This window comes from Oculina patagonica, chromosome 3 (assembly GCF_052425735.1).
Source record: "Oculina patagonica isolate OP01 chromosome 3, crgOcupat, whole genome shotgun sequence".
Lineage (NCBI taxonomy): Eukaryota > Metazoa > Cnidaria > Anthozoa > Scleractinia > Oculinidae > Oculina > Oculina patagonica.
The window spans coordinates 20,875,099-20,889,824 of NC_135760.1; the positions used below are offsets into that span (position 1 = coordinate 20,875,099).

Here is a 14,726-nt window from a genome sequence, read left to right on the forward strand (position 1 = left end):
CTACATGCACCTCTAGAAAGTACGAGTTCGTAGCGTGTTCTTCACCAGCAAGATTATGAGAAAATAAAACGCTTTGAATGTTAAGTCAGCAATGTTTCTTTAAATTGTGCCTATTTCGCAACTGAACATGTCCCCATGTGTGCTGACAAGTCTACCACCTAAGACGTGGTGTTACTTAATTGTCAAAGAGAGTTCCGGTAAACGTTTGCTCTTACTGTACAAAATATAAAAAAAATGGTCTCTGCGTCTGGCGTCTACAGATTGAAACGATAACTCTCGATATCGTTTATTCTAGCCATGGCATTCAAGTGTTTCACGCCAATTCTATCGGTCTTCTTGTGTAAGGCTACTTCCGCTGATATCTATGATTAAAGTTTTTTGTCGTAAGTTTTTTTCAGCAGCTCAATCAGGCACCGCATAGAACGGGCTTCTCTGATCTGTTGTAGGCGACGTTGAAAACTTGGAGAGATCCAAAAAGAGCAACAAAAGACATGTTAAACTTCCGGCACACCCTTACTGAAAGGCCTGGTTGCTAAACGTTGTGGACGAATGTGAAATCTTTTCAGGGCGGTTAGTTTGTTATTCCCCTGGCTTGAAATGGGATATTGGTATCGCATGATACAGGAAAGATATCTAAAAGTCCAGGACGTAATTTATCCTTTTTACTGACCACAGTTGTCATGAAGCCGTTGGCGTTTCCTTTCTTCCTACATGCCGGGCAAAGACAAAGTTATCTCACTTGTAGCATGGGCATATGTCCTATTACTATTTAGTGTTCGGTAGTAAAGACTAGTAAAGTGCTTACAACCAAGATCGCCTCCACCCGTAAGTCGTGAACTAATGTAAAACTATGCATAGCCTGCGTTGCAGACGAACAAAACCCGTTTTGCGTCTGCAACGCAGGCTAAACTATGCAGAGTAACATAACATTACGGCTACTGAGCATTTTGTTTTATGTAGAGTAGAACGCAGAAGAAATGGAAATTCAAAAAGCGAACAACTCTTTAACAACGAGTGTTTTAGCTTATGAGGCGAAATTTTTGGCAGAATAGGCTATTGTTTCAAAGAAAATACTTAATATTTTGACCGGTCAAAAACGAGACATGACCGAGCAAAAATTGATTTGGCCGGTCAACATGACCGGTCAGTATCCAAAAATTATTTTGAGCCCTGCATGGGTAGTGAGTTCCTTATGGAACTCATATTATCAGAGGGCAGCATTCTGAGCTCGTGCTAGATTATTCTGTCTTACCTTCATGGGTGGTGAGTTCCTTATGGAACTCACGTTATGTGATGGCAGCATGTTGACCTCGCGATGGATTATTTAATTCAGTCTTACTTGCATGGGTGGTGAATTCCTTATGGAACTTATGTTATCTGTGGGTATTGACCTTGTGCTGGATTATTCTCTCTCTTCCTTGGCTGGTGAGTTCCTGATATAATTATTGTTATCTGGGGCAACATATTTACCTCCTGATAGATCATTATGTCTGGTGAGCAAATGTTTTACTTGCGTGGTGAGTTCCTGATTGAACTCATGTTATCGTATGGCAGCATATTGACCTCGTACTAGATTATTCTGTCTTACTTGGGTGGTGAGTTCCTGATGGAACTCAGTTTATCTGAGGGCAGCATTACGTTTTTCAGTTAAAGCTCTAATTTTTCATGAAAAAGAGAAATCAGTACAATACATGCCTGTGACGCTTATTTTAAGCTAGTATATGTTAAAGGATTTAGTTCACTTGAGGTCTCTGTATTAACCCAGGGGAAAAGATAAATTCAACTGGGCAATCGTACGCTTCGTCCAAGAGGAGTTGTGTGCTGGATAAACAAAATCTTCGGAAATATCAGAGCAGTTTGTGGTATCATAAAGCGCTATAAAGCGTTATTTTTCGATAGCGCCTATTTTTATCGCCGCGCCATTACTTCTTCCGCCATGTTGGAAACAGTATCTGTCAGTTACCGTCTTTTTTCTTTCCCACCATCCTTCACGCCTTGCAATTTTCTTGACCGTCGGACTCTGGGCTCGAGATCGCAAAAGAGTCGACTGGGAACGATATCCTTGCGCAATAAATCGTACCAAGGTCCAGCCGCCTAAGAGAAACGAAAGGGCTATGGGGACGAGAATGCAATAAAGCCCGAATGCATGAATCGCAAACATGTCACAATTGGTGCAGTGGTTGTAGTTGTCAGTGTAGTGATAGTTATAGCAGTGCCTTGTGCCCTGTTGTAAGGAACGAAAAACGAGTCGCCCAAAAAGAAAAGCTATAGGTAAGAATTTGTAATTAATTCACACTCTTTCTCAAAATCGCTCATCCTAGTTTGGGACGAATAACACTGTGGCGTGTGGCAGTCGTTAAACGTAAGCAAAAGACTATTTGGGCTACCTCGTATGCCAGTATTCTTTCTCTGTCTCTGTATCTTGCTACAAATGCAACTGTCTGCAGTCTCAGTACTCCATGCATATAAAAAACGAAAAATACCCTACAACTTTGAAATTGCCTGCGTCTCTTTATCCTACTTTATCGCTGACGTTCCTGACTAACTCAAGCAAGAGAACTGAACTGGCCACATACGCCACGTCTCTATTTTACCCTTATAAATGTTTAAAATACTTTTTCCCTCTTTCTCTCCGTCTTCCCAACTCCCCCTCCCTCCCCTACGCAGGTTAGACTTTAAAGGCGAAACGACTCAAATGAAAGAATAGGCAGTTACGTTACACACCGTGACAGAAGATTATGCACATGTAACCCTACACAGAGTAAACAGATGCTAAAACTTTCGGTGTTCGAGGAATCTGCCTCGTGCCGCTGACAGTCAACTCCCACCTTGCAGACACCTCGCTATTGTGGACACCCCGTTTTTACGGACAGGAGTTGAAGTCCCGGCTAATAAGAATTACTGAAGATAGCTCCCGCTACTACGGACTTTCTCTACTGCGTACATCAAATTGTTGTCCCGAAGGTGTCCGTTATAGTGGGAGTTGACTATAGATGCGTCACACACACTAGTAAAGGCCCAGTAATACGGGCAACATTTTTGTTCAACTTGTCACGCAACATTGTTGCATTGCAAGTTGAACGAGTTGTTGCCCGTATACCGCGCGCTTAACTTGTCTCGCAACAAATTTCGGTGTTGCAAGTTGAAAAAAATTGTAGAACTTTTTGTAACATTTTTTTTCAACCTGCAACACCGAAATTTATTGCGAGACAAGTTAAGCGCGCGGTATACGGGCAACAACTCGTTCAACTTGCAATGCAACAATGTTGCGAGATCGAGACAAGTTGAACAAAAATGTTGCCCGTATTACCGGGCCTTAAGGGGCGATGTATGAGGGCTCCACGAATCAAGCCGAGGAGAACTGGGAACCATAGAGCACCCTGTTTGTTTTCATTTGTTCGCCATCTTGGATTGTATAAAGCTGACTGATGTACTTTATCAGACGTCGGATAAATTTGACCTCCCTTACATGAGCTTTTTTAAAAGCGTTGTTCATGTATATAAAATCGACCTACGCGATAGCTGACTAAAGCTTGACAAACACACTGGCTTGAAGCTTTTATTAAGACCGTTTTAGAAAACCAACCGATAGCAGTTTCTTGATCAGATTGCATTTGGAAAGGTGAGCTATCTGAAATCTGTTTTGCACGAGCGTGCATTGTTATAAAATATTGGAGCTTATTTTATTTCCTCCTTTTCTATGCAACTCGCCAAGATCTTGAGTTGTGGCGAGTGAGAATTATTTTACAACTTCTTTATAGCATTAGCAAAGTGAGTTTGATTTCTAGCTGATAAACGGAGGTTTCCTGCCTGGAGTGAGTGTTGTACATTTTTAGGTAGTGCATAGTCCATTTTGCAGATACGGCGGCCATATCGATTTTGCCCCCAGGGCATCCTATAATGCTTATTGAAATGATTTATTCTTTTATTGTGATAATTCTGCAATTACCATGATAATAATAATAACAAATATTATAGGATGTTCTGGGGGCAGAATCAACATGGCCGCCGTATCTGCGAAATGGGCTATGGGATCTAAGCTCACACGAGTCGTGTCATAATATAAAATGTTTGTTATCATTGCTGTCATTGTACACGATCGACAAGAAATTTGTGTTAACTGTTTGTGTCGTAACTTTTAAGCCCGTGGAAGCCTGTTCTTTAGGGTCAACCGATAGTGGTTCCTTTAGAAGATTGAAAAGGTTATACTATCTTTGATTTGCTTAAACGTGCACAAATTTTTTTTTTTTTTTTTTCAAAGCGCTCCTGACTTTATACAGGACAACTCGGATTAATATTAATCCGCGGATTATAATAATAATAGATTATAATAGGATTATTATAATCCAGTAATAGATTATTATAATCCAGTAATAGATTATTATAATCCAGTAATATGTTATTATAATCCAGTAATAGATTAAGGCACGGCAAAAAATTGGAAGGATTAGATTATTATTAATATTATAATCCGGATTAATATTAATCCCTATTATAATCCCGATAAAATTTCTTGAATGTTCGGATAACAGATATGTCTATTTGACTATCTGACAGATATGTATATGACAAACACACTGCAGACTTACAACACAGGACTGACAGAACATAAGTCACTAATCACATCCGTCAAGGTGACGGGCCTACACGACTCCTACGTGTATGTACCTTTGCCGTTCTGTGTTAAGTTCGGTGTTCCGACCTTATTTGCTTCTGACTTTTTTTTGAGGGTACTGTTTTTATTTGGAGGCATTATGTATTGAATAGAGCCATAAGATTGTGGCCGACCAAGGAAGTGTCTAGAGGTCATGATTAGTCCGTGCTGCGTGGCTTCCGTTTGTAGAGTTGTACTCTGCCACATGTTGTGCTAGTTCAGTTTGTTTTGGCTCAATGCTATTTGCAAGATATGCTTTAGGCTCTCAAAATGTTCGCCCTGGAAGATATGAATGTTCCGTGAAAATGTAAACTACATGCATTTTATTGACGCCGGGCCCAGCATTTTAATCAATACTGTTGCAAGATGTATCGTCTTATCACAGATTATCTTGGTCCGGCTTCGCCAGAGACTGTTTCAGCTTTACTATGAAAAAGCTGAAAGTTGGTTTCAGAGAGACACTCTGTGTTGTAAAGGCAATGCTTCTTGCATTATTTTGATCGAGCGCTCTGTCTTTTTAGCTCGATGTTTATTATTTTTAGCCTCCCTTGTTCGTTGTGTTGCGTTGGCACCACATGATTCAAATCTAGATTTGAAATCTTTCACGCGCAAGTCTGTTGACTATTTTGCGTTTTGTATATGCCAGTATATGGTTCAGTTCGAAAGCTTTGGACTAGGATTGAGATTTATTATTAAGATTAATATTAATCCGATTAATATTAATCTTACATAAGATTAATATTAATCCTAATGGATTAAGGCACGGCTCAAACCTCAGTATTACCGGATTATAATAATCTATTACTGGATTATAATAATCTATTACTGGATTATAATAATCATTAGGATTAATATTAATCCGATTAATATTAATCCGAGTTGTCCTGTTTATACTCACGATAATGTCACACAATCTCCTGTATCGCCTTGCCAATGATATGGAAATTAATTAATGTCGCGGTATTTTAGGTAAATATATTTATTTTCGTTAATAAAGAGCTCTAAACTTCAAATTGGCAAACCAAAATTTTTTTTTTGGCAATATCACGGCCACATAACAAACAAGGACGATTTTCGAGCATTGTAAATGACACTTTCATACAAATTAAGATAAACTTGAAAAAAGTTAGGCCGACGTTTCCCAACTTTACAGGAACGCAATCCGTTTTAATCTTCTCGAATTTGACCCATCCATGCCCATTTTTGGGCTTTCTGTGTTTCTTTTGAGTTCTTCTACAGTTTTAAGCCGTTAATGTGTTAATTTCAGTTAATTCTATGACCAGTTGGTCAGGGCCGAAGTTGCCAAAAATTGCGTGACAAAGCCCCCTTAAGGTCGCGCGGGCCCAGGGGGGGGGGTACTCCGGCTTGTAAATGACGGGGATGATCGAATGAAGGCAAAACTCAGGACCCAAAAAAATCCCTAAGTCTTCTGACATTACCCAAAAAAATCCCTGAACCAAAAATAACCCCCCAAAAAAATCCCTTGTCAAATTACCCCTAAATTGCCAGGAGGTGCAGTAACATAACACAAAGAACGCTCGTTTTGTTTATTCATCATACCATAAATGCGCCAAGGCACTTTAGTTCGTTTTTAATACCCAAAAAAATCCCCTATCTAAATCAAGATACCCAAAAAAATACTTGCCAAATTTTCCAACCCAAAAAAATCCTAGAAAAGAAAATTTCAAACCCAAAAAAATCCTTTGATCATCCCCGTCATTAACAAGCCGGAGTACCCCCCCTGGGCGCGCGGGCCCTTGATCATTAATAAATTCATTAGCCAAATTTTTTGACGGAGTGCTATCTTGTATAGCTTTAATTCACTACATTTTGAACATCGATTCCTCTAAAATTTAACAAGGGTATTCGGGAATTACATCATGATTGTCCTTTTACTGAGAGATGACCATTGTCTGTGATGTTACAAGCCCTTAAAAGTTTAACTGCAGATAATAAGCAATTATTGGATGAGGTTAAGCATGATATCGTGAATTATCAAAACCGAGGTCTGTGTTATCTGCCGAAGCCGAAGGCTGAGGCAGATAACACAGACACGAGGTTTTGATAATTCACGATATCATGCGAAAACCGAATTCAATAATTGTTTTATTATACATTTTCAAACAATTTTCCATCCTTTGTTCTAGCGCCAGCGGAAAACTTCGTCAGAACATTGGCCAAAGAGGTTTTATCTTGTGGTTCCTCCAGGTTCTTCTCCCTCAAATAATCATTCAGAATTTTTACACTTGTTTGTGTTGTTCTCTTGGTGTTTTTAGAATCTTTGTTTGTTTGTTTGCTTTCTTCAATCCCTCTTCAGAAACGGAGGCGAATCGCTCAGCCATATTTTTAAAAGTTTGACAGCACTTCTCGGACGAGGGGCTTGGAAACTAGGCGGACTTTGAACTCGACATGATAACCCAATATCTGCTGCAGATATTGGGTTATCATGTCAAGTTCACATGCTACTGTATATTGACTGAATGCTCTCGACCAATCACATGTTTCAAAGTAATTCTAATGTATAATAATGCGATTTTGTGTCCAAGTTTTCAGCTAGAACAGCGCACCAAATTAAATGATTGTATAGCTTAGTGATAAATCATAACCTCTTTTGTGCTACCACTAGAACGAAATTTTCGATTTCAAAAACTGCTATAAGTTAATCGCTTCTAAGAGAGCCAAAATGTGAAATCTAAACTTTGAAACGTGCTATCTTCATTTTGAGAAGGAAATTTAAAAATTCGCTCTAGTCATAGCACAATAGAGTACACCAAGTTTATGTTCCTCGTGAATCAACTCTTGAAATTGTATATCGACGGAGAAAACTTGGACACAAATTTGCAGGTTTTGAGGCTTCCGAAGACCTTCCGAGTCAATGTTTACAACAACGTGTGATATATTCAAAGCTGTGAATCTAATTATGTTAATTCCCTATATTCCAGCGCACGTGGCACAAAGCTGAGAACAATTACTAGTAATTACTTGTACAAAAGAGTTTAAAAACAAACATTCTCATGAATATTTCGGATTTAACTGAAATGCGCTGCAAAAACTACTATAAAATTCTCAATGGAAACTGTATCACCGAGCCTACTGGTATAAAAAACTGGAAAAACAAATTCCCTGATCTCTTCACAGATTGGGGAAAAAAATTTTCGTCTATATATAAATTCACAAAGGATAATAAATTAAGACAATTCTCGTTCAGGTTACTGCACAGAATAATAATGACCAAAAAGGAGCTCTTTAAATTCAGACTAGCTGAGGATGAAGCATGCACTCTTTGTCTTCGACCAGACTCTATAGAACATACATTTCTAGACTGTACCGTAACAACAGCCTTTTACTCGAAAGCCATATCATGGTTCAATCATGAAAATGACGCCGACATTACACTTTCAAATAAACAAATAACTTTTAACGACATCCCCCGTTTAACTCACCTAACCGATTACCCAAGACGCAGACTACACCTTTTCGTCATTATCCTAAAGCAATACATTTACGTTTGTAAATGTTTAGACAAGAAACCAGACATGCAGGAATTTCAAAGAAAAGCTATATTACAATGGCAAATAGAGAAATGCGCTCTTCCCTAAGTCACAGAGTCTCCCGCGAAGACTTTTTATTTACTTCCTCTTTTGATTTAATTAGCCATTTGAGACAGACACACTAAACCAAAGCCCAAAATCTTATCCTGTTTCCACCAACACTGCTCTTAAATTTAATTTGTTGTGTCCATAGAAAGTAACTAAGGTGTCGTTATGTATAGCACTACGAGTAATTACAACCAGGCAAGTAAGCTTAACTAGTGAATAGTGATTTTGTATTGTGATGTATTGTAAGTTATGTTTTGCTTAGCAATGTAAAGTAAGTAACATTACGCTGCTAGTGACCGTTAGTAAATGACTGTTAGTATAAGTTAGTGATAAACACTGGTGATTAATCCAATAAGCAGAGCAATGTAATAACTAGAGTGATGCTGAGTAATGTATGCAGAGTAATGTTTGTTTAAATAAATAAATAAAAAAAAAAAATAATAAAAAAATGAATATTTCGTTTGTTGTCGGCTTCAGTCGTCCGGCAGTTCGTGCATACTCTTTAAATAAATACATGCTAATGATTGCAAGGGTCCTGCGCGACCTTAATATAAGGCTTTTCTGTTGTTTAATGACGAGTTTATTTTTTTCACTTATTGTATCACGTTTTATGTGTGTAATATATCGGAAAATTGTATGGTAATTAATATAAAGCCATAAAATAATTGAAAAAAATTACAACTGAATTCCATGTCGCTTAATGCCAGGGTAACGACATCGCCTCTGCATGCATGTATGCATGTGTGCCTTTTATTTATTTTGATATTGACTACGAGTAGCTTATTTATACATGACCCCTAATAGGTTCATAAAAAACGAAACGGCTTTTCTCAGGGCTGGAATCCTTGTAAAACACTTCAGTTTATATAATAAAATGTAATGTACACCACCGTGCTGCTTTCTTGAATTTCTTTCTCAGACAATGCCATTAGATTGATTCTTGTTATTCTTTCAAATATTATATATTATAATATATATTAAGGTGATTTCTCTTTTAGTATGGAAAGCAAGAAACAAGTGATTGTTGTGTCACTTCCTGGTGAAAGCAATGTTCAGTATCTTGACCACATACAAAACCTCTCTGACTTCGCCATTGAAATGGACGTCAAGACCGAAGGTAGAGATTATTTGTTCATCATCCACGATCGATCAGTCCGAAAGTGTCTTCAGCACCACACCTTTATTAATGCTCAACTTATTGAAGTAGATGAGCCTGGGCTGGATATGTGGATGAGAGATTTCCCCCCATGTATGCCAAACCAACAAATCAAGTTTACTTATAAACCACAGTACATCAGTCGTAAACAAGCCAAACTTGATGAGGACAATTTCTGGAAGTTTGCAAGTCTAGTGGGACTTCCACAATTGCAGCAAAGTGATCTTATTCTTGAAGGCGGCAACATTGTGGAAAATGGCGTTGATGCAGCCATCACCACTGAGAGGGTTTTCCAGGACAATCCAAGGATGTCTAAAAAACAAATCATCAAGAAACTGGAAGCTACTATCAATAGAAAAGTGGCAGTCGTAGAAGACCCAGATGATACAACCGGACACGCTGATGGGGTCTTGTCATTTGTTGAAGAAGATGTTCTCTTGATTGGATTGTATGATGGCCGGGATGATCAACGTTATTACGAATCCGTGAAAAGCTCTGTTCTCAAGGTCTTCCCTGGTCTAACAGTTATTCCCTTGCCGAGCTACACAAAGAAAAGCGTGTCGCATGGATTTGACTCTGCTGAGGGATCCTATGCCAACTCCTTGGTGACAAACAACGCTGTTTATGTCCCTTTCTTTTCCAACAAGACAGCCAACGAAAGAGCGTTTGCTGTCTTACAGAGTAGTACCGACAAAGACGTGGTCGCCGTGGAAGCTGCTGGTAAAGTGCCTGGTCTCGGGGGCAGTGTTCGTTGTATGACATGGCAGATCGACCAGGAACATCCTGTCGCCAATGCTTTGTTTGCGTATGTCAGAAACAAGAAAAAATGACCCGTGGTCTGATATAACCAGACGTAAATTGTATCTGGGATTTGGCAATTTAAACACTGGGAAAATAGGATTTGGGTCACTGGGACTGGAAATCACAAACAAAGAAATGAGAATGGGACTTGAATTTTGAGGAAAAATAGCCTGGAAAATGAGATTTATAACCCCATTACCGGATACTCTTTGTAAACTTATAAATTGTAAGTTTAGCAAGTATGAGGAATAATTAAACGATTGCACGATTTTATGTCTCATGTCGTTTTCTTTACAGCAGACATACGCCGGAGTTATGCATCACACACCTGACTTAATTTGTAAACTTATAAACTGTAAGTTTGGCAAGTATGAGAAATAAAACAACTGCATGATTTAATGAACAAAATAATATATGCTGGTATATATTCTTATAAAGATACACTGTATGAGAATTTGCACTTTGTGACGTCATCAGTCACGTGATAAGAAAGCGCAAAGTCTTTCAAATAGCTTGAAACCTACATTTAACTTTTTCGAAACGAATGCGTCAGTGTCTCCACTTTGATTTTCTTAACAAATGTAAGTTTAACACTGCGCGTTCGTCTTGATTGAATCAACGTGCTAGTTTTACAAAGCGATACTTATTCCCTTCGCATCCGTAAGTTTTGCCACGGCTTTTTTGTTCTTCGTTTAATATGTCGCATCTTGAAAAAAGTTAAAAAATCGTTTACCACACGGAATAGTTCTCTTTGCTACCTCATCTATAAAAAATAGCTGTTCTTAAGGTGGCTCGTAATAGTTTAGTCAGAATTAGACATGCCCGTCTTTGGTGTTCTATCACAGCTATGTCAATAATGTTTAGGCAATGTTTTAGAACAAACTTGAACAAGTGTTTCAAATGAACAAATCAGGTTATTGTGACGCGAAAATTTGTTGCTCTGGCAACGTCATATGGGGTCAAAGATACCCTATTTAGTTTTGGACCTTTTGTGGCTAATAACTCAAACTTCTAGGTGAAAGTACTTGTTTTTGATATATTTTATCTAACCAACAAAAGGAACATTTTGTGCCAATTTTTTAAAAAAATGTGTAGGCAGGATTCGGAGCTACGTTATTTTTTCATAAATTTAAGGTGGCTTTGAACCCCGCCTAAAGAATTTGTTTAAAAATTGCTAGATTGCTTTGTCCATTTGACAAAATATAAGCTAATATATGAAAAACAAAAGCTTTCACGTCTAGTTTCTAAGATTTTAGCCTCAAAAGGTAAAAAATAAGGTATATTTGACCACTTTGGTCGTTGCTATGGCAACGATTTTTGACGTCACGGTAACTTAAATTTGTTCATTGGTAAAACCTTTAAAAAGTTGTACTAAAAGTTTAACCTTAACATTATTAGTGTAGAATGCCAAAGATGGGAATATATAAACCATTGCGAGCCACCTAAAAGCGAACGTTTTCTCAGAATCGCCGACCAAAATTCCTTCCATTTTAAAGCGCCATTTCCCATAGGCTTAATTCATTTTCTCCATTTCAAAACAGGCAAAGTAAAATCTCTGCAACATTTCTCATTTTCTGTTTTTTTTTTTTTTCCCAAAATATTCCTCTTCTATCAAACTATCGGCATTTAATTCGCTTCTAATTAAGGGTTCAATTTCTCTTTTTTGTACAAAAGTATTTTTACTGCTTCTGTTTTGTGAAAACCTAACTGAAAAGTTCTAAAACTGCTGAAATAAGAATTCGACATCACACCTGGATTAGCTCAGATTAGTAACCTGAAGCCTGAAAAAGGTACCCCTTTCGGGCGGAGCCTTCCCGTATAGGCCATTATAGGAAGTACCCCCCCCCCCCCCCGGTAAACAACTCGGTCCAGTTTCTCCAAAAAGAAATTTTGAATATCCCGCGCTTATTTATACAAGCAGAAAGCAAACCAATCAAATCGTCGTAATTTGGAGCGTGCTCGCAAATATTTGAAACTTTAAATTGCAAATTAAACATGCAAAGCGTTTGTCGCGTGGGTTTAGTTCGGTCGTTCGTTTGTCGTCCATGTTCAAAATTTAAAAAGTTTGCCCAAGTCTTAGCTTTGCCTCACTCACTGGTACGAAAAGAACGAAAGACAAAGTGTGAAACTTCAGTTTGAGCAGATTTCTTAGCGTTTTGAGCTGCTATGAAACAAAACTATATTCAAGTATGCAACGAGCCGAGCTTCACTTCAAGTAATCCTGCAAACAAGTGAAAAACCTCATGAGGTAAGCCAAGAACTGTTTTCACGAAAGCAGTGTATCTTATAGTGGTAACTAAGCTTCTTCTCTCGGAAACCGTATTTACATACTGTAATTAACACTGATATGTGTTCGAAAAAGATAGTTAACAATTGCATGGCACTTGTAAAGTACTAGTGTTAATACATTTTAATTCCTTCGCGGTCTACCGAAGGCAAAATGTTGGTTGCATTAAGAACTTACTACCATCTTACCATATATAGGAACTTATTTTCGTGGTGGCAAAATTGCGGGTGAATTTACTTTCCCCATCGAGTTTTCTCACGAGTTTGCATTCGGCTTTGTTTCCGTGTGCAAAATGGTGAATAAAAATACATTGTGTCTAGATACCCGGCAGCCGGGAAGTGTTTTCAAAATACTACATACCCGGCAGTCTGAAATTATTCTAGAATTTCCACGGAAAAAACAATCCAATCCTCCTCAAAACTATAGATCTTTGCTTAGAAATGCCAAGCGATTTCAATTATAGTTTTGGCTTTGTGTTTGAGGAAATTTTCGAGCTTGGGCATACTACAAAATCTTGATTCTTCGACACTTAGAAAAAATTCGTACTCTGACTCCGGTGTCAACTCTTATAGAATAATTTCTACAAAAACTGAAGTTGAAACCCTGCGAGAGTATTCGATATTTGCTGAGAAATGCGAAGCGATTCTAAATAATGTTTTGCTTTTGTTGTGGACGAATTCTCTTGGCTTCGGCGTACTATAAAATCCTCGACTCACGGGCACGGTTGTTCAAAAGACTAGATACCCGGCAGTCAAAAATTCATGAATAATCAATACATTCAATATCCACAAAAATGATGGTGCCCCGGAAAATTCACGGTTCCGCGAACGTAACGTGTATTTTACCTACCTATAGAACCCCGAAAGTACCGGCGCTTTGAAAAAGTCCTAAAAAGGGATACCCTTATTAGTTACTAGGTCCAGTAGGACCCAGACCTAGATCAACAGAACCTCAACGCTATTAGGCACACGTTGTGAACTGATCTGAGAGTGGTCTCCTCACTGAGGGGACAAATCCACTGAATTTGAAAAAATCTACTTGAGTGACTATATATAGAGGAACGCTTTGTATTTCTATTTAACCGAGAGCTTCGTCGCTTCCAACGCTAAGCCGTTTAGCCCACAGAAGAACTTCGTCGCTTCCAACACTGAGTTCGTTTTGGCGCGAAAACCAACACCAAGTGCCACCTTTGTCACGCCACTTAAGTGTCACACCGGAAGTTACATCGGTGGCGGACTTTCGTCACCGAACGCTCAAACGTTTTGTAGCTATTTTGTACTACTTTGCCGAGGCAATTGTTGAGGCCTTAAGTTGGAAAATCGCTTGGTATTTCTAAACCGACATCTCAGCAGGTTCAAATGGAAATTTTGATGGAAAAACGGGAAGCATTTTTGACTGCCGGGTATGTAGTCTTTGAAAAATCGTGCCCGTGAGTCACATAAAGTTCGTACAATTTGTGCAAAACCAAACTGACATTGTAAAAACTCGCTTGGTATTTCCGACCAAAAATTGAAATACTGAAATACTCTTGGGAGCTAGGTTTCAATGATCATTTTTGTGGATATTGAATGTATTGATTATTCATGAATTTTTGACTGCCGGGTATCTAGTCTTTTGAACAACCGTGCCCGTGAGTCGAGGATTTTATAGTACGCCGAAGCCAAGAGAATTCGTCCACAACAAAAGCAAAACATTATTTAGAATCGCTTCGCATTTCTCAGCAAATATCGAATACTCTCGCAGGGTTTCAACTTCAGTTTTTGTAGAAATTATTCTATAAGAGTTGACACCGGAGTCAGAGTACGAATTTTTTCTAAGTGTCGAAGAATCAAGATTTTGTAATATGCCCAAGCTCGAAAATTTCCTCAAACACAAAGCCAAAACTATAATTGAAATCGCTTGGCATTTCTAAGCAAAGATCTATAGTTTTGAGGAGGATTGGATTGGTTTTTCCGTGGAAATTCTAGAATAATTTCAGACTGCCGGGTATGTAGTATTTTGAAAACACTTCCCGGCTGCCGGGTATCTAGACACAAACATGACTGGACTTAAACAAGATGTGTATCATCCGCACAAAACGAGAAGATTTTATTTCGAGAAGCCTGCAGCGTGCTTAGATAATGGGGAAAATAATTGCAAATAACTGGACTAACACTAATTGCTTCCTTTTCGCAGAAAAAAATGCGGATCATGTACCGATAGGAGAATTCAGAGGATCATATATGACAC

The 14,726-nt window shown here is 38.4% G+C and overlaps 1 protein-coding gene across 2 annotated transcripts; it reads left to right on the forward strand.

Moving 5' to 3' along the window:
• The first annotated feature begins 2,153 nt into the window (after window positions 1–2,153).
• LOC144645710 (uncharacterized) lies at window positions 2,154–10,483 on the forward strand. 2 transcript variants are annotated; one of them, XM_078505258.1, is made up of 2 exons: window positions 2,154–2,271; window positions 9,252–10,483. In XM_078505258.1, exon 2 carries the CDS (start codon window positions 9,253–9,255, stop codon window positions 10,237–10,239), a length of 987 nt encoding a protein of 328 aa, XP_078361384.1. In that variant the 5' UTR covers window positions 2,154–2,271; window position 9,252; the 3' UTR covers window positions 10,240–10,483. The 2 variants fall into 2 exon arrangements, with proteins under 2 accessions (XP_078361384.1, XP_078361383.1); XM_078505257.1 differs by lacking the exon at window positions 2,154–2,271 and adding an exon at window positions 3,407–3,622.
• The last annotated feature ends 4,243 nt before the right edge of the window (window positions 10,484–14,726 follow it).